Source organism: Dasypus novemcinctus, chromosome 18, assembly GCF_030445035.2.
Source record: "Dasypus novemcinctus isolate mDasNov1 chromosome 18, mDasNov1.1.hap2, whole genome shotgun sequence".
In the NCBI taxonomy this organism is placed as follows: Eukaryota; Metazoa; Chordata; class Mammalia; order Cingulata; family Dasypodidae; genus Dasypus; species Dasypus novemcinctus.
Genome location: NC_080690.1, coordinates 20544147 through 20569519, shown reverse-complemented (window position 1 = coordinate 20569519; position 25373 = coordinate 20544147). Strand labels below are relative to the sequence as shown.

The following is a 25373-nucleotide window of genomic DNA, read 5'->3' as shown; positions in this document are numbered from 1 at the left end:
ATAGTGTGCTGTTTAATTTCCACATATTTGTAAGTTTTTCAGTTTTCTTTCTGTTGTTGGTTTCTAGCTTTATTCCATTGTGGTCTGAGAAGATACTTACGTTTTCAATATTTCCGAATTAATTAAGATTTTATTTGTGGCCTAATTTATGGTCTATCCTGGAAAGTGTTCCATGTGCACTTGAGGAGAATGTGCATTCTGCTGTTGTTAGGTAGAGCGTTCTATATATTTCCATTAGATCTAACTGGTTAATAGTGTTGTTCTAGTCCTTTATTTCCCTATTAATATTCTGTTAAGATGTTTGATTAATTATTGAAAATAATATTATTGTAGAACTATCTATCCCTTCAATTCTGTCAATTTTTGCTTCATTTAATTTAAGGTTCTGTGGTTAGCCTGGTTCAGGCGGTAGAGCAAGTGAGCAAAGGAAGTTCGGCAGGGTTGGGCCCTGGTCCTTTTACTGAATCTGAGGTAGCCATCCAAACAAAAATAAATTTCTCTCCACCCTAAACCCCTACCCCAGAAAAAGGCCCTGAGCCTGGGCATGTGGAGTACCTGCCCCACCCCACCTGTCTTAGCCTCAAGGCTGCCACAGTGCCTGAGTGCCTGTGACCCAAGAGGCCTTCCTCACCTGGGCACACTCACAGGCACCTGCACACTCCATCAGAGACCACTCCAGGCCAGGTTGCGGACCAAAGAGCAGACTCAGAGCAGGGACAGACTGGGGCTATGGGCTCACCGCCCCCTCGGCCTGCCATGGAATTGCACAATAAAGTGTTTTTATTCCTTGAAAAAAAGAAAACCATGTTCATAATTGTAATATCTTCTTGCGATGGGAACTTTTCTCAATATGTAATATCCTTCATCTCTTTTTTTTTAAGATTTGTTTTTATTTATTTCTCTCCCCTCCCCCCACCCCAGTTGTCTGTTCTCTGTGTCCATTCGCTGTGTTCTTCTGTGTCTGCTTCTATTCCTGTCAGTGGCATAAGGAATCTTTGTCGCTTTGTTGCTGCATCAACTTACTGTGTCAGCTCTCTGTGTGTGTGGCACCACTCCTGGGCAGGCTGGACTTCCTTTCGCACTGGGCGGCTCTCCTTCCAGGGTGCACTCCTTGCGCATGGGGCTCCCCTACTTGGGGGACACCCCTACGTTGCAGAGCATTCCTTGCACGCATCAGCACTGCGCGTGGGCCAGCTCCACACGGGTCAAGGAGGCCCGGGGTTTGAACCATGGGCTTCCCATGTGGTAGGTGGATGCTCTATCTGTTGAGCCAAGTCCGCTTCCCTCTTTGTCTCTTTTGATCTTTTTACTTAAATTCTATTTTGTCTGACAATAATATAACCACTCCAGCTCACTTTTTAAAAAAGATTTATTTATTTATTTATTTATTTATTTATTTATTTATTTATTTATCTATCTATCCCCCCCCCCGCCCAGGTTGTCTGCTCTTTGTGTCCATTTGCTGTGTGTTCTTCTATGTCTGCTTCTATTCTTGTCAGCGGCCCTGGAATCTTTTTATTGCGTCATCTTGCTGCATCAGCTCTCTGTGTGTGCAGCGCCACTCCTGGGCAGGCTGTGCTTTTTCATGCTGGGCAGCTCTCCTTACGGGCACACTCCTTGTGCGTGGGGCTCCCCTATGCAGGGGGACACCCCTGCGTGGCACGGCACTCCTTGCACACATCAGCACTGCACGTGGGCCAGCTCATCACATGGGTCAGGAGGCCCTGGGTTTGAACGCTGTACCTGCCATGTGGTAGGCGGACGCTCTATCCATTGAGCCAAATTCACTTCTCTCCAGCTCACTTTTGAGTACTCTTTTTCCATCCTTTGACTTCCAACATCTCTGCTCCTTGGTACCTAAACTGAGTCTCCTATAGACAGCTTATAGATGGATCATGCTTTTTTCATCCAGTTCACTGATCTCTGACTTTTAATAGAGGAGTTTAACCCATTAAGGTAATAACTGAGAAAGAAGGATTTACTTCTGCCATTTAGATATTTATTTTTCTGAATGTCTTGTGCGATTTTTGTTTCTTAAGCATTCCATTACTACCTTTCTTCATTTAGTTGCATTTTTGTAGTGTGCTATTTTGATTGCCTTCTTCTTTCCTTTTCTCTATATTTTTTAGTTATTTTCTTTTTGGTAACCTTTGTAATTACAATTAACATCTTAAACTAATACCAACCTAGTTTGACTAATACACCTCCATCCCTTCCCTTTCATATTGTTATTGTCTCAGATTACATCTTTATACATTGTATGCCCATTAACATAGATTTTAAATGCTATTTTACACGTTCACCTGGTGTGTGACATAGGTGGGGGGGAGAAGCAGTTAAAAACCAAAAGTATAATAATGTGTATGTAAAGTATTTTTACCTATATAATTGTCTTTACTAGTGTTCTTTATTTCTTCTTATGGCTTCAAATACTTTCCAGTGTCAATTTATTTCAGCCTGAAGAGACTCCCTTTAGCATTTCTTGTCAGGTAGGGCTTCTGGTAATGAACTCTTTCAGCTTTTATCTGTAAATGTCTTAATTTCTTCTTCATTTTTTTTTTTAATTCTTTTTTTTTTAAAGATTTATTTTTATTTATTTAATTCCCCTCCCCTCCCCCAGTTGTCTGTTTTCTGTGTCTTTTTGCTGTGTCTTGTTTCTTTGTCCGCTTCTGTAGTCGTCAGCGGCACGGGAAGTGTGGGCGGCGCCATTCCTCGGCAGGCTGCTCCCTCCTTCGCACTGGGCGGCTCCCCTTATGGGTGCACTCCTTGCGCGTGGGGCTCCCCTACGCGGGGGACACCCCTGTGTAGCAGGGCACTCCTTGCGCGCATCAGCACTGCGCACGGGCCAGCTCCACACGGGTCAAGGAGGCCCGGGGCTTGAACTGCGGACTTCCCATGTGGTAGACGGATGCCCTAACCCCTGGGCCAAAGTCCGTTTCCTCTTCTTCATTTTTGAAAGATAGTTTTGTCAGATAATACACCATCCCACTGTCTTCTGGATTCCATGTTTCCTGATAGGTAATCTGCTGTTGGAGCAGATGTAGCTCAGTGGTTGAGCACCTGCTTTGCATGTAGGAGGTCCTGGGTTCAGTCTGATTAATCGACTGGTTAATTAGCAGATTAATCTGCTGTTAATTTTTTTTTTCCCCTGCAAATATTTATTGAAGGTCTTTGATATTTCCCAGTGCCAGTTTGGGTTTTGAGGCTAGAGCAATGGACAATGAGATAAGAGCCCCACGAACCTTATATTTTAGTGGAGAAGATAGAGTAAAGACAAGTGAAGAGTATAGACAAATGAAAAGAAAATACACCTGTTTGCTCGAGAGGTCTGGGAAGGGAATACCACTACAGTGAGGGTGACATTGGAGCCAAGGCCTGCAAGAAGAGGATTTGGCAAGTCAAGGCGGAATCTGTGAGAAGGCATTCCAGGGAAAAGGAACAGAAAGGACAGGGGCTGAGGTGAGAATGAGTGGATTCCAGGGCAGAAAAGAAAGCAAGTATGCTAGAGCCTGGTGAGTGATGGAGAGAGTGAAAGGGATGTGATTCGGAGGAGTAAGGCTGCGACTAGATCCTTTCAGGCTTGGCATATGAGAAGGAAGAGTTCTTATTTTATTTAAAGTACCATGAGGGCCGTGTACCAGCACCGGGCCAGGCCCCTGCCCACACTGCCTGCCTCCGCTGCAGGGAGCTCTGCAGCAACCCGGGCCAGGTTCTCCTGGGGGAGGAGTCACCCTCCCAGCCCCCCAAGAGGAGGACGAAGAGGTACCTGTGGCATGACAAGAGTCCCTACACCTACTTGCCATCTCCTTGGTGGCCCAGGCTGTGCCTTCCTGCAGGCTGAAGCTGGCCCAGATCGTCCCCCAGGTCCTGGCCGCCTTTCCCTTCCTCAGAGAAGACTACGAGGGCTGGAAGGACTCCATCTGCCACAACCTCTCCTCCAACTCCTGCTTCTGCAAGTTTCCCAAGGACCCCATGAAGCCCCAGGCCAAGGGCAATGTCTGGGCTGTCGACGTGGACCTGATCCTGGCAGAGGCACTGCGGCTGCAGGACACTGTGCTGTGTGGCGCTGGCAGAGCCAAGGCCAGTATGGTGCCTTCGCCAAGGACCTGGGCCCCTACGTGCTGCACGGCCAGCCTTACCAGCTGCCTAGTCCTCCACCCACGCCCAGCCAGGGTTTCAGCAAGTCCCTGCCAGGCCACCCTGGGGAGGAGGCTCCCTGGCCCCTGCTGCCACCACAGAGAAGCCCAGTGCCAGCCCACCCCAGGAGGGAGCAGGGTTCATCCCACCCCTGCCCTCCTCTGAGAGGATTCTGTGGCCCCGCTGCCCCCTCCAGGGGCCCACAGGAGGAGAGGGGCAGACTTCCAATGGGGAAACACAGGGCCCCCACCCCTCTTGCCAGAACCCACGACCTGGCCCCTGCGATTACTGCAAGGCATCCCAGTGTCTGCACTGACTGGCCGGGGGCACAGGGCCCCAGTTTGGGAGCTGCTGCCCACCTCCTACTTGCCCATCTACACGCCCAACATGGTAATGCCCTTGGCCTGACTCCACCGCCCTCCTGCCCCCAGTGCCCACCCACCACTATCTGGTCCTACCAGGGGATGGCCCCTGAAACCCACGGGCCCCCAGGGCTGCTCTGGGATCTAGACACCCTCTTCCAGGGTGTGCCACACAACAAGAGCATCTACGACGTGTGGGTCAACCACTCTCGGTACCTGGCAGTCCTGGCCCCAGGCTGGATGCTCCCCTTACAGCCTGTGAGGCTGCCTTGGCAGGGGATGCTTTCCCTCTAGTCCTTTCCCTCCCCTGTGGGCCTCCGGGAGACCAAGACCAGGAGTGGTAGATCTGCAGCCACAGCAGCCGAGCTCAGAGTCCAAAATGTTTATTGGAATACCCACTCCCCAAAAGGCTGCAGCTCAGCTGAGTACAAACATGGCCCAGAGGCCGCCCCCACCCCAAGAGGCAAGGCTGGAGGGGTGGGTCCCATCTTCTCAGACTTCTGTCCTTCTGCCATCCATCCATCCATCCATCACCATCTGTCACCTCCCTTCCCTGGCTCCCAAGGAGAGGGAGAGCCTCGTGGGGGCTCCAGCCTATAGTCCTACCCTCCTTCAACTCTCTGGGAAGAAGGAGGTGGCAACTTTTGGGGAAATGGGGATAGAGAATAAAGATTGGACCCTATGAGGTCTGGTAGTGATGGTGGAAAGATAACAATAAAGGAACTTACACCATTAAAATAAAAAGTGCCATAGGGAGCTTCATTTAAGAAAGACTGTTTTCTCTGGTAGGAGGAGAATTTTTTTTTAATGTATCCTATTTAATTTTTTTTTAATTAAAGGAGGCATATGTTTACAGAAAAGTCATATATAAAAATACATATTCCCATATATCCCCTATTGTTGGCACTTTGTATTAGTGTACCTTTGTTATAATTGATGAGAGATTATTAAAATAGTACTATTAACTATCATCTGTAGTTTACATTAGGTGTATTTTTTCCCATATACCACCCTGTTATCAATATCTTGTATTACTGGTGTACATTTGTTATTATTCATGCAAGAACATTCCTAAAATTGTACTGTTTACTGTAGTCCATCATCTACAATGGGATTCCTAAGTTAGTCCTATGTTTTATGTTTTAATTTTTATGCTAGTAACACACAGTGACCTAAAGTTTACCCTTTTAACCACATTCACATATATAATTGAATGCTGTTAATTACTCTTACAATAATGTCCTACCATCACCACCATCCATTTCCAAACCTTTACAATCAACCCAAATGGAAATTTTGTACAAATTAAGCATCAACTCCCCATTTTTTACCCCTAGTCTATCCCTGGTAACCTATATTCTAGATTCTAACTCTGTGAGTTTGCTTACTGTAATTAGTTCATATCAGTGAGATCATACAATATTTGTCCTTTTGTGTCTGGCTTATTTCACTCAGCATAATGTCCTCAAGGTTCATCTATGTTGTCACATGCATCAGGATTTCATTCCTTTCTATGGCTGAATAATATTTTGTTTATCCATTCATCAGTTGATGGACACTTGTGTTGCTTCCGTCTTTGGGCAAATGTGAATAATGCTGCTATGAACATCAGAGTGCAAATGTATTTTCAAGTTCCTGCTTTCATTTCTTCTGGGTATATACCTAGTAGTGGGATTGCTGAGTTATATGGTAATTCTATGTTTAGCTTCCTGAGGAAATGCCAAACTGCCTTCCACAGAGGCTACACCATTTTATATTCCCACCAGCATTGAATGAGTGTTCCTCTTTCTCCACATCCTTTCTAACACTTGTAGTTTTCTGTTTTTTTCAGAAGTAGCTATTCTAATGGATGTGAAATGATGTCTCTCTGTGGTATTGATTTGCATTTCCCTACTAGCTAGTGATGTTGAACATCTTTTCATGTGCTTTTTAGCCATTTATGTATCCTCTTTGGAGAAATGTCTATTCAAGTCTTCTGCCCTTTTTAAAATTGGGTTGTCTTTATATTGTTGATTTGAAAGATTTCTTTATATATCCTGGATAGTAAACCCTTATTAGATATATGGTTCCAAATATTTTCTCCCATTGAGTAGGTTGTTTTTTTACTTCCATGACAAAGTCTTTTGATACATAGAAGTTTTTAATGTTGAGGAGGTCCAATTTATCTATTTTCACTTTTGTTGCTAGTGCTTTTGATGTACAGTCTAGGAAACCATTGCCTAACATAAGACAATGAAGGAAAGTGGACCTGGCTCAATGGATAGGGTGTCTGCCTACCAATTGGGAGGTCTATGGTTCAAATCCAGGACCTCCTTGACCCGTGTGGAACTGGCGCACGTGCAGGACTGATGCAGGCAAGGAGTGCCGTGCCACGTAGGGGTGTCCCCCACATAGGGGAGCCCCACGTGCAAGGAGTGTGCCCCGTAAGGAGAGTTGCCCTGCACAAAAGAAAGTTCAGCCTGCCCAGGAGTGCTGCCGCACACATGGAGAGCTGACACAGCAAGATGATACAACAAAAAAGAAAGAGATTCCTGGTGTTGCTGACAAGAATAGAAGCGGACACAGAAGAACACACAGCAAATGGACACAGAGAACAGACAACTGGGGTGAGGGGGAAGGGAAAAAAATAAATCTTAAAAAAAAAATAAGATAATGAAGATGCTTTCCTACATTTTCTTCTAGGAGTTTTATAATTCTGGTTCATATATTTAGGTATTTGATCCATCTTTAGTTATTTCTTGAATATGATATGTGACAGGGGTCCTCTTTCATTTTTTGGATATATATATCCAGTTCTCCCAGCATCACTTGTTGAAGAGATTCTTCTTTCCCAGTTGAGTGGACTTGGCAGCCTTGTCAAAAATCAGTTGGCCATAGTTATGAGGGTCCAATTCTGAACTCTCAATTTGATTCCATTGGCTTTGTCCTGTACCTTAAAGTCAAGAACTGTGAATCCTCCAACTATGTATTCTTTTCCAAGATGTTTTTGGCTATTCAGGGCTCCTCACCTTTCCAAATAAATTTGATAATTAGCTTTTCCATTTCTGCAAACTAGGCTGTTAGAATTTTAATTGGGATCATGTTGAATCTATAAATCATTTGGGGTAAAATTCTCTTAAAATATTTAGTCTTCTAATCCATGAACACATAATGTTGTTCCATCAAATCCTTTGATTTCTTTTGCTATATTTTGTGGTTTTCTGTGTACAAGTCCTTTACTTTATATCCTTGGTTAAATTTATTCCTAGATATTTAATTCTTTTAGTTGCTATTGTAAGTGGAATTTTTTTCTTGATTTCTTCCTTAGATTGCTCATTACTGGTGTATAGAAACACAACTGATTTTTTCCTGTTGATCTTGTACCCCACCACTGTGCTGAACTCGTTTCTTAGCTTTAGTAGCTTTGTTGTAGATTTTTCAGGACTTTCTATATATAGGATCATGTCATCTGTAAATAGTGAAAGTTTTACTTCTTCTTTTCCAATTTGGATGCCTTTTATTTCTTTTTCTTACCTAACTTCTCTAGCTAGAACTTCCAGTGACAGTGTTGAATAACAGTGGTGACAGTGTTGAATAGAGGGAAAACTTTCAATCTTTCACCATTGAGTACGATATTAGTGGTAGGTTTTTCATATATGCCCTTTATCATGTTGAGGAAGTTTCCTTCTATTCCTATATTCTGAGTGTTTTTATTAAGAAAGGATGCTGGATTTTGTCAAATGCCCTTTCTTCATGAATGAAGATGATCATGTAGGTTTTTCCCTTTGTTTTGTTAATGTGGTATATTATATTAATTGATTTTCTTATGTTGAATCACCCTTTCATACCTGGGATAAAACCTACTTGTCATGGTGTATAATTCTTTTAATGTGCTGCTGTATTTGATTTCCAAGTATTTGTTGAGGATTTTTGCATGTATATTCATAGAAGAAATTGGTCTGCAATTTTCCTTTTCTTGTAGTATCTTTATCTTGTTTTGGTATTAGGGTTATATTGGCCTCATCGACTGATTTAGAAAGTGTTCCCTCCTTTTCAATTTTTTGGAAAAGTTTGAACAACATTGGTATTAATTCTTCTTGGAATCATTGGTAGAATTCACCATGAAGCCATCTGGTCCTTGACTTTTCTTTATTTGGAATTTTTGTTTTGTTTTGTTTTTTGTTATTAACAATTATTCCTTTATGTTCATTACAAATATAGATCTTTATGTTCATACATCTTTTTTTCACCCACCAATTGCAAGTATGGGGCTCTATAGTTAAGATACAGGAAATTAAATATTTTACATTTTTAGAGTACAGGAATTTATACTTGGACCTCAGTCCTTGTATTATTATTTTTTTCAAAGAAAGAGTTTTATTGGTTGCACAAGTAATGCAGCACAGTGGTCTTCTGACCCAAAACTGCCTCTTTGATCTGCAGAAATTCTAATACTTTATAATAGGAGGATAATGAATAATTGGGATGGAGCTTGACACAGGCTCCTTCACTAATAAATATTAAGAGGCTCATCAGGATTGGGGTAGGCCCCAAACCAAGAGGATTCACAAAGTTAGAATCATTGTCAGATCCGTGTGGAGCTGGCCCATGTGCAGTGCTGATGTGCGCAAGGAGTGCTGTGCCACGCAGGAGTGTCCTCCACATAAGGGAGCCCCACGCGCAAGGAGTGCGCCCGTAAGGAGAGCCGCCCAGCATGAAAGAAAGTGCAGCCTGCCCGGGAATGGCGCCGCGCACACACGGAGAGCTGACCCAGCAAGATGACGCAACAACAAAGAGACACAGATTCCCGTGCCGCTGACAACAACAGAAGTGGACAAATAAGAACACACAGCAAATGAACACAGAGAACAGACAACTGGGGGAGGGGGAAGGGGAGAGAAATAAATAAAAAGAAATCTTAAAAAAAAAAAAGGAATCATTGTCAGAGATGAAGGTTCTGGGATAGGAAAGTACAGAGTAGAGGTCAAATCACGAGGTTTTCCATGTGGATATTAAACATGAGGGTAGGGAGGCTACAATCACAATGACAACTATACACAAGAGTGAGCCTACTTCTGAAATAACCATAAACAAACATAAGTTCATCTAGAATTACCATCACAATAGTAAATACCTTGTATTATTTTTTTCTCTAATTTACTCCCTTTTTAGGTGATTTCATCCAGTAAATCCTATCTTCATGCAAAGTCTCCTGTATTTATATTCCCATCCTTGATCACTTTCATGAGCTCTAGACTTGTATATCCAATTTCTAATTTAACACCTCTTCCTGGTTGTCCAATAGCATCTTAAGTCTGCCCCCCAAACACTTTATTTTCGTGTGCTCCTCATTTTCAGTCTTTTCCACCTAAATAAAACATAACTTTGTCCTTCAAGTTAGTTGTTGAGACTAATGCTTTGGACTTGTCCTTGTCTCCTACCTTTATTTCAAACTCTATATCCAATCAATTTACAAATCTTGTTGACTCTACCTAAACATATATCTGGATCATGGCCATGTCTTAGTACTATTAAACCTACCACCTTTAATTGGGAGGTTTTTGATGACCTATTCAATCTCTTTACTTGGAATTGATATGTTGAGGGCCACTATTTCTTCCAAAGTCAGTGTGGGAAGGAGATGTAGCTCAAGCAATTGGGCTCCCATCTACCATATGGGAGGGCCTCCTGGTGAAGGCAAGCTAGCCCACCTGGTGAGCTGGCCTGAGCAGAGAGCTGGCCCATATGGAGGGCTAGCTCACAAGGCAAGCTGGCCCAAGCAGAGCTCTGGCCCACACAGGAGTGCTGGCCAACACAGCAAGCTGGCCTGAGCAGAAAACTGACACAGCAAAATGACACAACAAAAAGAAACACAGAGGAAAGACAGTAAGAGACACAGTAGACCAGGGAAATGAGGTGGTGTAAGAGATTGAGCACCTCTCTCCCACTCTGGAAGGTCCCCGGATCAGTTACCAGTGCCACCTAAAGAGAAGATAAGAGAAGACAAGCAGACACAGAAGAACACACAGCAAATGGACACAGGCAGCAGGCAATGTGGGGGAGTGGGGTGGTGATAAATATTTAATAAAATTTTTAAAAAGTCAGTTTAAGTTATTCACATATTTCTAGGAATTTGTCCATTTCATCTAGGTTTTCTAATTTGCTGGCATACGTTTGTTCTTAAAGTCCTTTTAATTTCTGTGGGGTCAGTAATCATGTCCCCACTCTCATTTCTGATTTTATTTGCTTCACTCTTTTTTTTTTCTTTGTCAGTCTAGCTAAGGGTTTGTCAATTTTGTTGGTCTTTTCAAATAACCTACTTTTAGTTTTGTTAATTCTCTCTATTTGTTTTTATTCCCAATTTCATTTCTTTCTGCTCTAAACTTTGTTATTTCTTTCCTTCTGCTTGCTTTAGGATTAGTTTGCTGTTCTTTTTCTAGTTCCTCCTGGGGTGCAGGTAGGTCTTTAATTTTAGTTTTTTTTTTTTTAAGTAAGTGTTTAGGGCTATAAATCTCCCTCTTAAGACTGCCTTTGCTGCATCCCATAAGTTTTAATATGTTGTGTTTTTGTTTTCATTCATCTCAAGATATTTATTGATTTCTTACAATTTCTTCTTTGGTCCACTGATTATTACAGAATGTGTTATTTAACTTATATATATATATTTGTGGATTTTCCAGTTCTCAACCTGTTATTGAGTTCCATTTTCATTCCATTATGGTCAGAGGAGACATTTTTTATAATTTCAACCTTTTAAAAATGTTCTGAGACTTGTTTTGTGACCCAGCATGTGTTCTATCCTGGAGAAAGATCCATGAGCACGTGCGAAAAATGTATATCCTGCTGTTTTGAAGTACAATGTTCTGTATATGTCTGTTAAGTCTAGTTCATTTGTCATATTATTCAAGTTTCTGTTTCCTTATTGATCTTCTTTCTAGATGTTCTACCTATTGATGAGGGTTGTAGTGAATTATCCAACTAATATAGTAGAGATGTCTATTTCCCCTTCAGTTTTGCCAGTGTTTGCCTCATGTATTCTGGGACACCCTGGGGAGGAGCATAAATATTTGTTATTTCTTTTTGGTGGATTGCCCCTTTTGTTTATATATGTTCTTCTTTGTCTCTTGTAATATCTTTTGACTTAAAGTTTATTTTGTCCAACATTGGTATAGCTACCTCCAGCTTTTTTTGGTTTTATTTGCATGGGATATCTTTTTCCAACCTTTCAACTTTCACCTTATTTGTGTCTTTGGGTCTAAGGTGAGTCTCTTATAAACAACATATACTTGGATAATGTCTTTTTATCTATTCTGCCAATCTGTGTCATTTGATTGGAGAGTATAATCCATTAACCTTCAGTGTCACAACTGTAAAGACAGTACTTTGCTTCAGCCATTTTATCCTTTGGTTTTATACATCATATTTTTTTGTTTCTCTTTTCCTTTATTGCAACCTCCTTTTCTGTATATTTTGTGATATATATAGAACAGATAGTGAATATCTGATACTTTTCACCTTTCTGTTTCTTTATATTTTAAAAATACTTTATTTGTGGTTGCCCTGGGGGTTTATATTACACAGCCTACATCTATAACCTACTAACTTGAAAAAATATCAACTTAGCTTCAATAGCTTATACATTCTCTGTTCCCATATCCCTCTGTTTTTCTCTGTTTTTCTGGGAAGTTAAATATTTTCAACCTCTCTAAATGCTCCAAAATATTCCTTTACTTATTCTTCAGAAGTATCTGGGCTCAAATCACCCACAAAAACTTTTTTGGTGGCATTCTTTCCATTTTAAAGTCTTCGTCCTTTTGACGTCTATCAATTTGTCATCCAGTTTGTGTTCCTTCAATTCTAAAACCTTATCAACACTGGAAGCATCTTTGAAAAACACAAATCCAAATCCCCTTGATCTTCCAGTGAATGGATCTTCTTTTTTTTAAGGCTTATTCTATTTATTTATTTCTCCCCCCTCATTGTTTGTGATCACTGTCTGCTTTCTGTGTTCATTTTTTGTGTGCTTTTTATGTCAGCTTGTCTTCTCTTTAGGAGGCACCAGGAACAGGACCCAGGACCTTCCATGAGGGAGAGGGGCACTCAATCACTTGAGCCATTTCATCTCCTTGGTTTGTTGTGTCTTTCACTGCCTTTCCTCTTTGTCTCATTGTTGCATCATCTTGCTGCACCAGCTTGCCATGCCTGCCAGTTGCACCAGCTTGACTTCTCCAGGAGGCACCAGAAACTGAACCCAGGACCTCCCATGTGGTAGGCAGGAACCCAATCACTTGAGCCACATCCACTTCCCTGGATCTGTCTTAATTGTGCAGTCTACAGCCTCTCCAAATCGAGATACTCAATCAAATCTTTCTTGCTTGTGTTATAGTTTAAGCCTCTAATAAACATTTTACTGTCATCCTGCTGATTCTTGCTCACATTGATCTTGGATCCCTCTGTGAATTCCTCCTTGTTGCTATACTCATTCATATCCTCAGTGGTATCAGAGTTGTCAGCAGAGTGGTGCTGGCACACAGACCTAGTCCTGGCAGAAGCAGCAGAGGAGTGTTTTTCTAGTGTATTTTTAATCTCTACTATTGTGACTTTCATCCCCATAATTTCTGTTATGCTTGTTTTTATACTTCCAAATTCTTTTTTTTTTTTAAAGATTTGTTTTTATTTATTTCTCTCTGCCCCCCCCCCAAGTTGTCTGTTCTCTGTGTCCATTTGTTTCGTGTTCTTCTTTGTCCACTTCTGTTGTTGTCAGCGGCTCAGGAATCACTGTGTCTCTTTTTGTTGAGTCACCTTGCTGCGTCAGTTCTCCATATGTGCGGTGCCATTCCTGGGCAGGCTGAACTTTTATTCGCACTGGGTGGCTCTCCTTATGGGGTGTACTCCTTGCATGTGGGGCTCCCCTATGCGGGGGAGACACCCCTGAGTGGCACGGCACTCCTTGCGCGTATCAGCACTGCACATGGGCCAGCTCCACACAGGTCAAGGAAACCCGGGGTTTGAACCGCGGACCTTCCATGTGGTAGGCAGATGCCCTATCCATTGGGCTAAGTCCACTTTCCTCAAATTCTTCTTTATGCTCACACATTGCCTTCTTAATATCCTTTAGGTCTATATTCATATTTTCCTTCATCTCTTGAATTGATTAGGAGATTTCTTTGAATTTCTTTGATTAGTTGTTCTAAATCCTGTATTTAAATTCTGTTCCCTTGATTGAGCCATATCTTCCTGTTTTTTAGTATGGCTTTTAAGTTTTTGCTGATAACTTTGAAGGTCAGTTTCTTCTTCTTATCTAGGGTTTTATTGTTGATTGGCTTTGTGTGAAGGCTCTTCTTTGATGCTTGGTCAAACTTATTTTTTACTTTTAGAATAGACTATATTTAATTGATCAGATTTTCTCAGCTCTTGTTCATCTGATTTTTGCCCTGGATATGCAGTACAATTTTTACAGTTGTACTTTTTGTGCAATTGCTTCACCTCCAGGAGAAAGTTTCCTTTCTTCTCTTCCTCCTCTTGGAATCTTGATTGGTTTTGTTTTTTGTGTGTGCAGAATTTTCTCCCCAGCTCCTGTAATTTGTTTAAATTTTTTTCTTTCACTCAGTGCCCCATTTTCCTTACACTTTTCAGTTCAATGACCCTCCTGTTTTATAGCAGTTCAGTTTAATACCTTCCCCACCTTTTTTCCCCCCTCTGTGAGGATTTTCTGCCTCTGGTTTCTTCCCTGGTAGGGTGTTACACCTTGGGGAGCCAGATGGATTCAATCCAGAAAGGTGGGTCACTTCAGAAAAGTCCATTTTGCATTTAGGTGGTTCAACCAACAGACACTGGGTTGAGTGAGCGCACCTCTTGCCAGCTGTGCTACCATGGTTTCTCTGCTCCTCTTGGGGGCCCTTTGTATATAGCATTCCTCAGTGGCTTGTGTTCTTCCTTGGGTCTCTGCAGATTTGATATTAAATCCATTTAGTGAGTTTTCATTTCAGTTATTGTACTTTGAAGCTCCAAAATTTCTATTTGGTTCCTTTTTGTGATTTCTGTCTCTTTATTTTGTTCAGAAAATGTTTTCTTAATTTCTTTTAGTTCTTTGTATATGGATTCCTTTAACTCCCTAACATATTTAAGACAATTGACTTAAAGTCTTCAGTTAATAGTTCTGGTATATGTGCTTCCTCAGGGATGATTTCTGGCAAATTATTTTTTTTCCTGTGAGTGGGCCATACTTTCCTGTTTCATTGGTGTTTTGTAATTTTTTGGTTGAGAACTGGGCATTCTGAGTATTATAATGCTATAATTCTAGCAATATAATTCTTCCACTCCTCTTGGACTGCTAGGTTGTTTTGTGGTTTTGTTTTTATTTTTTTTCAACTGTTGTTGTTCTTATTGTGGGCTGGAGCTGTCAATTTTTGACCTTTATAAATTATTTTTGTTTCCAAACAGGGAAAGGAAAAAGAAAGAAAAAATATATTGGTACTGCTTCCTTTAAACTCCTCTGCCACTTTTGTCAGAGGGGACTTGGAACAGTGGCTACCCTTAGAGCTGGAACCTCAGTGATCTGAAGTAGCTGATCAAAAGCAGTGATCAGGGAAGCGGACTTGGCCCAATGGATAGGGCATCTGCCTACCACATGGAAGGTCTGCAGTTCAAACCCCGGGCCTCCTTGACCCGTGTAGAGCTGGCCCATGCGCAGTGCTGATGCGCGCAAGGAGTGCCGTGCCACACAGGGGTGTCCCCCACATAGGGGAGCCCCACGTGCAAGAAGTGTGCCCCATAAGGAGAGCCGCCCAGCGTGAAAGGAAGTGCAGCCTGCCCAGGAATGGTGCCGTACACACGGAGAGCAACAAAGGGAAACACAGATTCCCGGTGCCACTGGTAAGGATAGAAGCGGTCACAGAAGAACATACAGCAAATGGACACAGAGTGCAGACAACTGGGCAGGGGGAGGGGGGAGAAGGAGAGAAATAAATAAAAAATAAATCTTAAAAAAAAAAAAGGCAGTGATCACCAATCAGACCACATACCATTGGATTTTAGAGGACTAGGTCCTTATAGCTCACCCTGGCACCAGCAACCTATGCCAAGAGTCTTAGCTGCAGTCCCTGCTGCTTCCTGCCATGTGGTTGGAGGGTGGAGGATAATAGCCCCTGCACAGAGGGTTGAAATGCACCAATATTTACTGCTGTCTATCAGCCTTCTCCTCCAGCTCTTTCCTGGGTGTTCCACCGTGTTCCACCAGACTTCAGTATAGTTGATTCAAACAGTTCCTGCCAGTTCATATGTATTAAGTGCCTAAGACACACCAGATGTTTACATGTTGCTGGGGAAACAGCAGTCGATATATTGGACGTGGCCCCTGTATTGGTCAGAATCATTTTAAAGTTCCTAGTAGGAAACAAATGGCACATTCAGAAGGGGTCACTGAGGAGAATTTAATGAAAGGTGTCTTTGCAGAAGTGTCGGCAGTTGTAAGAGAAACCCTGATGCAGAGATGGTAAAGCACTTTGGGATTGGTGACAAATGGCAGGCATTGCCACTCTGGCCTGAAAGGGCAAGGGGAGAAAGTGAGTACCAGAATCCAGCAAGAGCTTCTCGAGGACTGCCCAAGAGAACTGCCATCAGGAGGCAGCCAGGCAAACAGCACCCTCCTCTCATTATTTTCTGACCTCCCATCTCCTACTTCTGCCTCCCATTAGCTGACCCAACTGGGAACCTGAACAGTCCCCATCAGTCCGTCTCCTGGGGCACAGATCATAAGGGAAAAGGGTGGAGAGCAAATCTGGAGAAGCAAATGGAGACTAGCTATCCATAATCTCTGGGTTTTACATTTGGGGTTGTCAGACAAACAGAAAAATAGACAAAATAATGACTGAGTGTGATAAACAGGGTCGGAGAGAGCGTCTTGGTATATGTGTATGTGGGGGGGAGGAGGAATAGGGGTGCTTTAGATTTGGTGCCTGGGACGGTCTTGTCAAGGAGGTATTGTTTAAGCTGAGGAGACCTGAAGGACGAGCACCTGAGTGATGAAGGAGCAAGTTCCTAAGATGGGGAAGCTTGGCAGAGAAACAGTTTTGAGAGATGAAATCCAGGGTCTCTTTTGGGATATTTTAATGATAGAACATATAAAAATGATAATAATAACTCGAGGTAGAGTGAGACTCCCTGGGACTCACGGGGAGGTTGAGCAGGAGAGGAGATGGCTGTGGGCTGACACCGAGGGCCTGCCCTTGGATGCCAGGACGTGTGTGGACTGCACCCTCCCTGGAGGTTACACCAAGTGCTGGCACAGCACACTGGCTCTGGGCCTACCCGCCCGCTCCTGGGGCGCCTTCCAGCATTTACTGGGACTTCTGCCACGTCCCAGGTCCTCCCCTTACAAAGGCAAGGAGGGTCAGGGGAAGGGAGTGTCCTCTGAACACCAAATGTGACACATAGCCTTAAACAGGCAGACGCTCCAGTCTGATAGCTATGATGACCATAGGGGTAAAACTGGGCTTGTCAACCATGAAGAGTCCAAAATCTATTTAGAAAAGCACCAAAGCCCATGATTAATATGTTGGTGCCCCAGAGCACCAAGAGGGAAAAACAGGCCCAACGTCCTGGCTGGGGCCAAGTCGAGAAAGCGCGAGGGAACACTGAGTCTGCAGCCAGCACTGTGTTCCTGTCCCAGCGGGAGATTGCAGCACCCCTGCCCCATCATCAGCTAGGGCCCACCTTCAGGGTGCTTCTCGCCCACACAGTTTGGCACGTCACTGTATTTTCTTCCATAGAGGTCTCTCCCCTCTGGCCCTTTGCCCAGTCAGTTGCCCACAGACTGGAAAACAAAGGCTCGTTGCCTTCCCCTGAGACCTGGGCTTAAGGGATGGGCCTTGGGCAGGCTGGGCGGATGCTCTCTTGATTTTTTTTCCAAGTGCAGAGAATGTGACAGCCAATTCCTGTTGGAAGTGGCTTTTGTTTTCTTTGGAGCACTAAGCACTTTTCCTTTCTCGTGATTGTTTCGGTTCAGGTCATGTATAAGATGGAGATGATTTGCTAACCTAATTGCGTGCCTTCCCAATCGGTGGTTCTTAACCTCTTGAGGTACAGATCATATTGTAACATTCAAAAAACACTAATGACTCTCTCCCTCAAATACATACACACACATGCAAATACCCCAAATTAAAGCTTTAGTATCAATCCTAGCCGGTTAAGACTCCCCGGTTTTAGATAGAGTGAGTCCTTCCCACCCCCACACCTCCAGCTTTCTTTTTAGTCTGGATCTTAAAATTCCCTTTCTTTAGTACTTCTCAGGGGTCAGATTTTCTTGCGTGGCTCCTGCTTGAATTAATCCCATGTGTCCAGCCCTCAGCAGAGCTGGGGGTGGTGGTGGCCTTACTGGCTTCAGGCTGCCTCTGGCCTGAAGGCTGCAGTCCAGTAGATCTCCAATTTTTCAGGTAGCAGACTATTCCAGTGGGATTTGTAAAACCTTTGTCTAATCTGTGCCTCTCTGTTATGGAGGAACCAGGCAGAAGGAATCTCAGCACATTCAGGGAGAGGTGGCACAGTTTTGGATGAGACTCTAGGGAGACAGGCGTTGTCTGGTTTTGTTAAATTCCAGGGGCAAATCACTTTGCCAAAAATGCCAAAAATAAAAGAACTGTCTAGACACTTACATACTAGAAGCCCTAAGATGAAGAAAGACCATCCTGAAGATCATTGATCTATGTGGAACTGGTGAAACAAAGTCCATTTATTTAACAAACATGTATCCTGTGCCTGACATGTGACAGGCACTATTCTAGGCACTGGGAGTTCATGGCGAACAAGACAGACAAGGTCCCTGCTACTGGATAAGTATAGACAGTGAAAGTGCAAGAATGAAAATAAAAGAGGGTGACGTGGGAGTGGATGTGGTCCCAGGTTCAATTCCTAGTGTCTCCTAAAAACAAAAAAAAAGCAACAAACAAACAAGGAAACCAACTCAGGGAAACCAATGTGGCTCAGTGGTTGAGTGCCATCTTCCTACATATGAGGTCCCGGGTTCAATGCCTGGCCCCTGGCACCTGAAAAAAAAAAAAAGGGTGAAGTGATAGATGTGATGGTGGCAGGGACTGATCAGAAAAGATGTCTCTGAGAAGGTGACATTTGTGCTGAGACCCAAATACTGAAAAGGAGGCAGCCATTTGGGGGAGGAAGTACCCAGGCAGAGCAGACAGCTGCTTTAAAAAGCCCGAGGCTGGAACAAGTTGGCCTGCTTGAGTAACAGAAAAACTCACATGACTGGCACAGAGGGAGGGAGAGGAAAGAAAGGAGAGGAGGTGAGGCAGATAGAGGTTAGAATGCACTGGGCTTTGCAGGCCACGGGAAGAACTGGGATTTTATTCCAAATGTGCTGGAAAGACAGTGGAGAGTGGAGAGCAGGGACTGGTGTGGTCTAACTTGTCTTTTTAAAAATGGCCACTATGGAACACATTATAGTAAGCATGAATAAGTATGCTAATTTATAAAAGTGATTGTGGTTGAAAGGGTCAGTCTAGGGACATAAGTATCAACTGAAAGAAAGCTAGAGAATAATCTAGAGACTGAATAATGTAATGAACTCGGTGGTGGATGAGGATTGTGGTTAATAGTACAAATACCAGAATGTTCTTCTATGAACTAGAACAAACGTCTATCACTGTTACAAGGTATTAAGAACATGGTGATACATAGAGAGAATACAATTAATGTAACTTACTGACTATACTTAATATCAATATTGTAATATTCTTGCATCAATGGCAAAAAATGGTACTTTATTAGTGCTAAGAGTCAATAATAGAGAGGTATGGAATTTTTTCTACTGGACTAAGAAAAATGTTCTGAAATTGAGGCGAGGACAGCACAACTCTGTGACAAAACTGAGAGACACTGCATGTACCCCTTTGGATGGAATGTATAAGGCATGGGACTATATAATACGGTGTACCATGTGGTGGATGATGGACTGTGGTTAACAGTACAGATATGAGAATGTTCTCCCATGGACTATAACAAATGTACAATACTAATAGGTGGTGTTAATAATTGGGTGGTTTATGGGAAAAATACACCAAATTTAAGCTTTGGACATAATTAGCGGTAGTATTTTAATGGTGCTTTTTCATATTTTGTAACAAATGTTCCACAGAGTTCTGGAAGGTATTGGTGGTGGGTTGATGTACAGGAATTCTGCATGTTATGCATGATTGTTTTGCTTTGTTTTGTTTTAAAGATTTATTTTTATTTATTTCTCACCCCCCCCCCCAATTGTCTGCTGTGTCCATTTGTTGTGTGTTCTTCTGTGTCTGCTTGCACCCTTGGTGGCACCGGGAAACTGTGTCTCTTTTTTGTTGTGTTATCTTGCTGCTTCAGCTCTCTGTGTGTGTGGCGCCACTCCTGGGTGGGTTGCGCTTTTACTGCACAGGGCGGCTCTCCTTGTGCATGGGGCACAGCACTCCTTCCTCACGGCAGCTCTGCGCATGGGCCAGCTCACTGCATGGGTGAGGAGGCCCTGGGTCTCAAACCCTGGACCCCCCCATATGGTAGGCAGATGCTTTACCAGTTGAGCCACGTCTGCTTCCCATGATTGTTTTATAAACTCACAACTTCTCTAATAAAAGTATTTATTTACTGTTTCAATTTTATTTTATCTCCCCCCCCCATATGGTAGGCACACACGTGGGCACTCAGTTCACCACATGGGCACTCGGCTCACCACACGGACACTGGCTCACTGCGCAGGCACGCTTTCTCTTCTTCTTTTTCACCAGGAGGCCCCAGGGACTGAACCTGGGTCCTCCCATATGGTAGGTGGAGGCCTTTTTGCTTGAGCCATATCCACTTACCAAAATTTTTTTAAAAAGAAAAAAAAGTGGCCCCAGTGGAGAAAACAGATTGTGGGTGAGCAAACGTAGAATTGGGGGCTGGTGAGAGGCTGATCGGCAGTCCATGTGAGTGGGTGGCAGGTTCTCAGATCCTGCTGTTGGTGGTACAGATAGAAAATTGCAGACTGTGCTACTCCCAGTGTTCTCCAGATGAGTACACTCAGTGCAGACAAATCCCTTCTCCATGTATTTAACATGTTGCACATGTTAAGACCCCAAAGAAATTCTTGTTTAATGCATTTTAGAAGGGCCAAAGTTATGGTACTCTTCCCAATCCATAGTTCCTGCCCTTCTAGGAAAACCTAAACAAAAATTCAAATCCTCCGTAAGAGAAAGTTGATTGGCTGTTCTTGTTTCTGCAGATTATTAATCTCCTTGGCAGGCAGGAGGAGGGAAGGAGGGAAGGAAAGTTGATATGTGTTAAGTCCCAACTGCATACCTTGATTTCCCCTAATCCCACAACCGTACAAGTCTCATGCTATTAGCCTTTTTTCTTTTAGAGTTTCAAAAGACAGCTTTATCCAAACAGAAATCTCTTAAGCAGAACTTAGAGAAAAGTTAGGCAGCAGTTATTCAAATACATTCTTTGCCAAATGACAACATTAACACGCAAGAGGCAACAGTGAGGCCAGAGAGCAGGCCTTGGTCACCCAGGCTCTCCCAGCCCCAGCCCTCCTCGCCAGGATCAAGCCGACCCACCGAGCGGCCCAGAAGGCTGGCCCCAGCCAACCTCCCCATGGAGGTGAGGACCTCACTCCCTCTTCCCCCGGATTCAACCCTACCCCAGCCCCGCAGCATTCCACAGTGTGCTCCAGAGTGAGGGGAGCAAAGAGGCAAAGTCAGAAACTGCCCAGTATTCCTTTTGCCCTCTTGATCCAAGCCCAGTTAAAAGTTAGAGGTGTAAAAAGAACCCACCTAGGGCTGACCACAAAGCCGACCCCCACTTTCGGGCACCAGGACCACCTTAGTAAGCAGGGCTGGTCGACTGCCTCCCAGCGCTGCAAGGAGAGGTGGAAGGCACCCCAAACCCCCAGCCCTGGCTGAGGGGGTCTCATGGCAGTAGGAAACCACATGATGGGCTGCTTTTTAGGTGGAGACAAAAGTCTTTTGGCCAGCACTACCCAGAGGAACCAACAGGATGGTGACAGGTCAAATAAGGAGATGAAAGCCATTAGCCCAGGTCTCAGATCCCGTCTTGCTGCCTGCCACCAGGCCACAGGGGCAAGTTCAGGGCTGCCGGATACTTCCTGGGGGGCACAGTGGGACCTCCTAGGATGGGGCAAGAACCAGTAGGACAGGAGAGGCAAGCTCAAGGGAAGGGCTCACAAGGATGAGGCCAGATGGTTCAAACTGGTCAGATGACAGCATCCCAGCTCCAGTGGGATCCACAACCATTTTCCCTCTCCTCTAGTTTCTTTTTTCGAGATGAGGAAACTGAAGTTTAGAGAGGTTAGGTAAATTGTCCAAGGTCACATAGCTAACACGTGACAGAGCTGGGATCCAGAGCCAGATCTGTCTGATTCCAAAGTGCAGGGTCTTTCCACATCATCCTGTGCTGGTGGGACCAGTTCAGTACCTTGAGGAGGCTCTAATTATGCTGAGGCTCCCAGGGTTTTATCTGCTTCTTGGATGAAACCTGTATCTCCTTTGGGGCTATTGACTTCTTCAGACTATGGTGGTGTGCAGAGTGCGATGATGTTGAAAGCAGCTTTTTCAGATGTTTCCTACTGGTCAGAAGATTTAATGATGTCAAAAAAACTAATGAAGAAGGAGGGAGTTCAGGCCTTGGCATAAACATGCTCATTACCTATTAATAAATTAATTAGGGCAAACTGGAAGATAGAACCTATGCCTTCTGTCTTGAAATTTTTAAAAAAACAAGCACACAAGGAAGCATTTATTTGTGGTTTAACGTGAAAATGTACAAATGAAATGTTTATAAATACAAATCCACATCAAGGCATAACACAGATAGCAAAGGACAAAGTGAAAACAAAGAAAACGAATTGGTAGCAATATAAAGTTGCACACAGTTGAGTCTTGTGCACTAGAAAGTCTTTTACAAAATAATCGTCTTAGATGAACAGAAGACCAATCTTCAATGTTGTCCTGCAAGATGGGTTACTTTAGCATCTCCTCCTCTCTTACCCAATGTCCTCCTTTAGTTTGGCAGTTAATGTTTTGGTGAGCGCCACCTCCTCAGCAGGTGAAGCTGCATATCCCTGTCCATATCTGTAGTTCCCAATGTTCTCCCCAGGAGAATCATATCCGCCATAGCCACTATGGTTTTGTTGTTGTTGTTGTTTACTGCTTTAGTCGGCCAAGGAGACTTTATTGGGGTCTTGAGGCCACCTGTGGGAGCCTGGGGCACCGTGGAGAGTGGGCCCCCACTTGACCTTCTTCTTGGGGCGCTGGTTGTTGGTGTGGCCGCACTTCTTCTTGCAGCAGTTGATGGCACGGGGGGCAGGCGTGTGTAACGCTTGCTGCAGATCACCTTGTCACAGTTGTACTTCTGGGTGAGCTGGTGGAGGGAGGGCTTGATGGTGCCGCCCCCGAGGTGCAGCACCAGGTGCAGGGTGGACTCTTTCTGGATGTTGTAGTCCGAGAGGGTGTGGCCGTCCCCCAGCGGTTTGCCCTTGAAGATTAGACACTGCTGGTCAGGCGGGATGCCCTCCTTTTCCTGGCTCTTGGCCTTGACGTTCTCGATGGTGTCGGTGGACTCGACCTTGAGGGTGATTGTCTTGCCCATCAGGGTCTTCATGAAGATCTGGATCTCTGCGTCCTCTCAGCCGTCTTGTTGACGAGAACGCCACTATGGTTTTGACTGCCACCGCAGGCACTATTGTAATTTCCATATCCTTAATCACAATGGTTATTAAATCCTTGGTTCCAGTTTTGGCCCTGACCTTGCCCACGATCTGATCCCTAGTACCACCTCGTCCACCAACTGCAGCCCCTCTTCCTCCTTTCTCTTGTGGCTGGTGCTGCTCGTATACTTCTTTGGGTTATGCGACTTTGATTTCATGCTTCCCAGAACCACTTTGATGATACCTTGTTTCTAATGATTTCTTTACTGGCTCTTCATCTGTATATGTGATAAAACAAAATCCTCTTCTTTCATTTGTCTTTCTATCCATGGGAAGTTCAATATTTTCAATCTCTCCAAATGCTCCGAAATATTCTTTAATTGGTTCTTCAGAAACATTTAGACTTAATTCACCACAAAGTCTTTTTTGAGGAGTTCCTTCCCTATTAAAGTTTTGGACCTTTTGGGGTCTATCAACATGCCATCCAGTTTGTGTTCTTCCAGTTCTGAGGCTTATCAGCACTAGCAGCATCTTTGGAAAGGACAGATCCAAATCCTCTTGATCTTCCAGTGACCAGATCTGTTTTATTTATTTATGTATTTTAAAAATCTATTTATTTATTTATTTCTCTCCTCTTCCCTGTCCTCCCCCCCTCCCCCCAAGTTGTCTGCTCTCTGTTTCCATTCACTGTGTGTTCTTCTGTGTCCTCTTTTATTCTTGCCAATGGCACTGGGAATCTGTGTCTCTTTTTTTTTGCATAATCTTGCTGCGTCAGCTCTGTGTGTGCAATGTCACTCCTGGGCAAGCTGCACTTTTTTCGCACTGGGTGGCTCTCCTTACAGGGTGCACTCCTTGTGCGTGAAGCTCCCCTACGTGGCGGACACCCCTGCATGGCACGGCACTCCTTGCGTGCATCAGCACTGCGCATGGGCCAGCTCATCACAAGAGTCAGGAGGCCCTGGGTTTGAACCCTGGACCTCCCGTGTGGTACCCAGACGCTCTATCCATTGAGCCAAATCTGCTTCCCCAGATCTGTTTTAATTATGCAGCCTACAACCTCTCCAAATCATGACAAATATTCAATCAGATATTTCTTGCTTGTATCCCAGCTCAAACCTCTAATAAATATTTTACCATCATCCTGCTGATTCTTGCTCACGTTGATCTTGGATGCCTCTGCTAATTGCTCTACGGTGTGGTACTGGTTCCAGTCCTCCATGGTGACATATTGGCCGCAGGGGTGCTGGCACTAGAAAGAAAGCAGTGGCAGTGGAGCGAGTATGGAGCTGGATTTTAAATAGCAGGGGAAGAGCGCTTGGCTCATTTTAAATGAGAGACTGATGGTGCTTACCATTGTATCATGGAGGAACACTCAGGGGCAAAAACCCTAATAACAAAGAAATTCTATGCTGTTAAACCCTGTCCCTGCTGCTCAGGGGCCAGTTACTTGGTAGGGGGACTTTGGAAGGCTCTGGGAACTCTCATGTTTCCAACAAGACCCCTGGTCCATCCCTCCAGCAGCCACAGCACTGTTTGTCACTCAGGTCTCCTGCAGGTCTCAGGCCTTTCAGAGCAACCAAGAAGGGAGTAGGCCTGGCAGATTCCACCCAGCTTGGGCGGCCCAGCACTGTCCCAGGGAAAGGCTGTATGTGAAAAGCCAGTCCATCGAGTATAAGCAATGGCTAATCACGCCCAGGGTTACAAAGAAGAACATGACACTGGGTTCCTTTCTTTGGCACTAACTGCCTTTTAGCTACCTGGTAGGTGTGCACTGCATGATTAGTTGAAAGCTCCTTACAGGGAGTTTGTGTCTTATTGGGTTTTCCCCATCATCACTTAGGGCAGGACCTTGCACAGCAGGCACTCCATCAGTATCTCTGCTTGAAAGGAATTAACTGGGGTTGACTGACAATTATTGTCTGTGTCTTCTAGGATTTGACAGTTCAGCTGGAGTTATAAGCCCATAAAGAAGAAATGGTAGTTTTGGAATCAGACCTAGAGTTCAGATGCAAAGCTTTGGTTTCCTCAGTTGTAGAATGGAGGTAATGAGGTGCATCGTGGAAGATGCCTGTAAGGATTCAATGAGGTTATTCATTATGTTTAGCATAGAACCTGGAACATAGGAACCCTCAGAGTGATCATACAACACTTCTGCAATAACCGTCTTATATGGTGCTTTGTGTTTCAACTGAAGTGTTCAG

General features: G+C 44.0%; 1 protein-coding gene and 4 pseudogenes across 2 annotated transcripts in view; 2 read left to right on the top strand and 3 right to left on the bottom strand.

Annotated features, from left to right (window-relative positions):
* The window catches only part of CYB5B (cytochrome b5 type B), a 148801-nt gene that overhangs the window by 71994 nt on the left and 51434 nt on the right, over positions 1-25373 (top strand). The window contains exon 4 of one of the 2 annotated variants that reach the window (XM_071209111.1): positions 14922-24557. The exons of the other annotated variant lie outside the window; for it this stretch is intronic. Coding sequence (XP_071065212.1) covers positions 14922-15035 — 114 coding nt within the window. The 3' untranslated portion in view covers positions 15036-24557. Of the gene's footprint in view, positions 1-14921; positions 24558-25373 lie in introns of those variants that run through there. 2 annotated transcript variants of the gene reach the window in all.
* On the top strand, positions 3500-5377 carry LOC101415202 (forkhead box protein H1 pseudogene; annotated as a pseudogene).
* On the bottom strand, positions 12093-13091 carry LOC139436902 (heterogeneous nuclear ribonucleoprotein D-like pseudogene; annotated as a pseudogene).
* LOC139436185 (heterogeneous nuclear ribonucleoprotein D-like) lies at positions 21205-24391 on the bottom strand (annotated as a pseudogene).
* Positions 22678-23150, bottom strand: LOC101414742 (ubiquitin-ribosomal protein eL40 fusion protein-like; annotated as a pseudogene).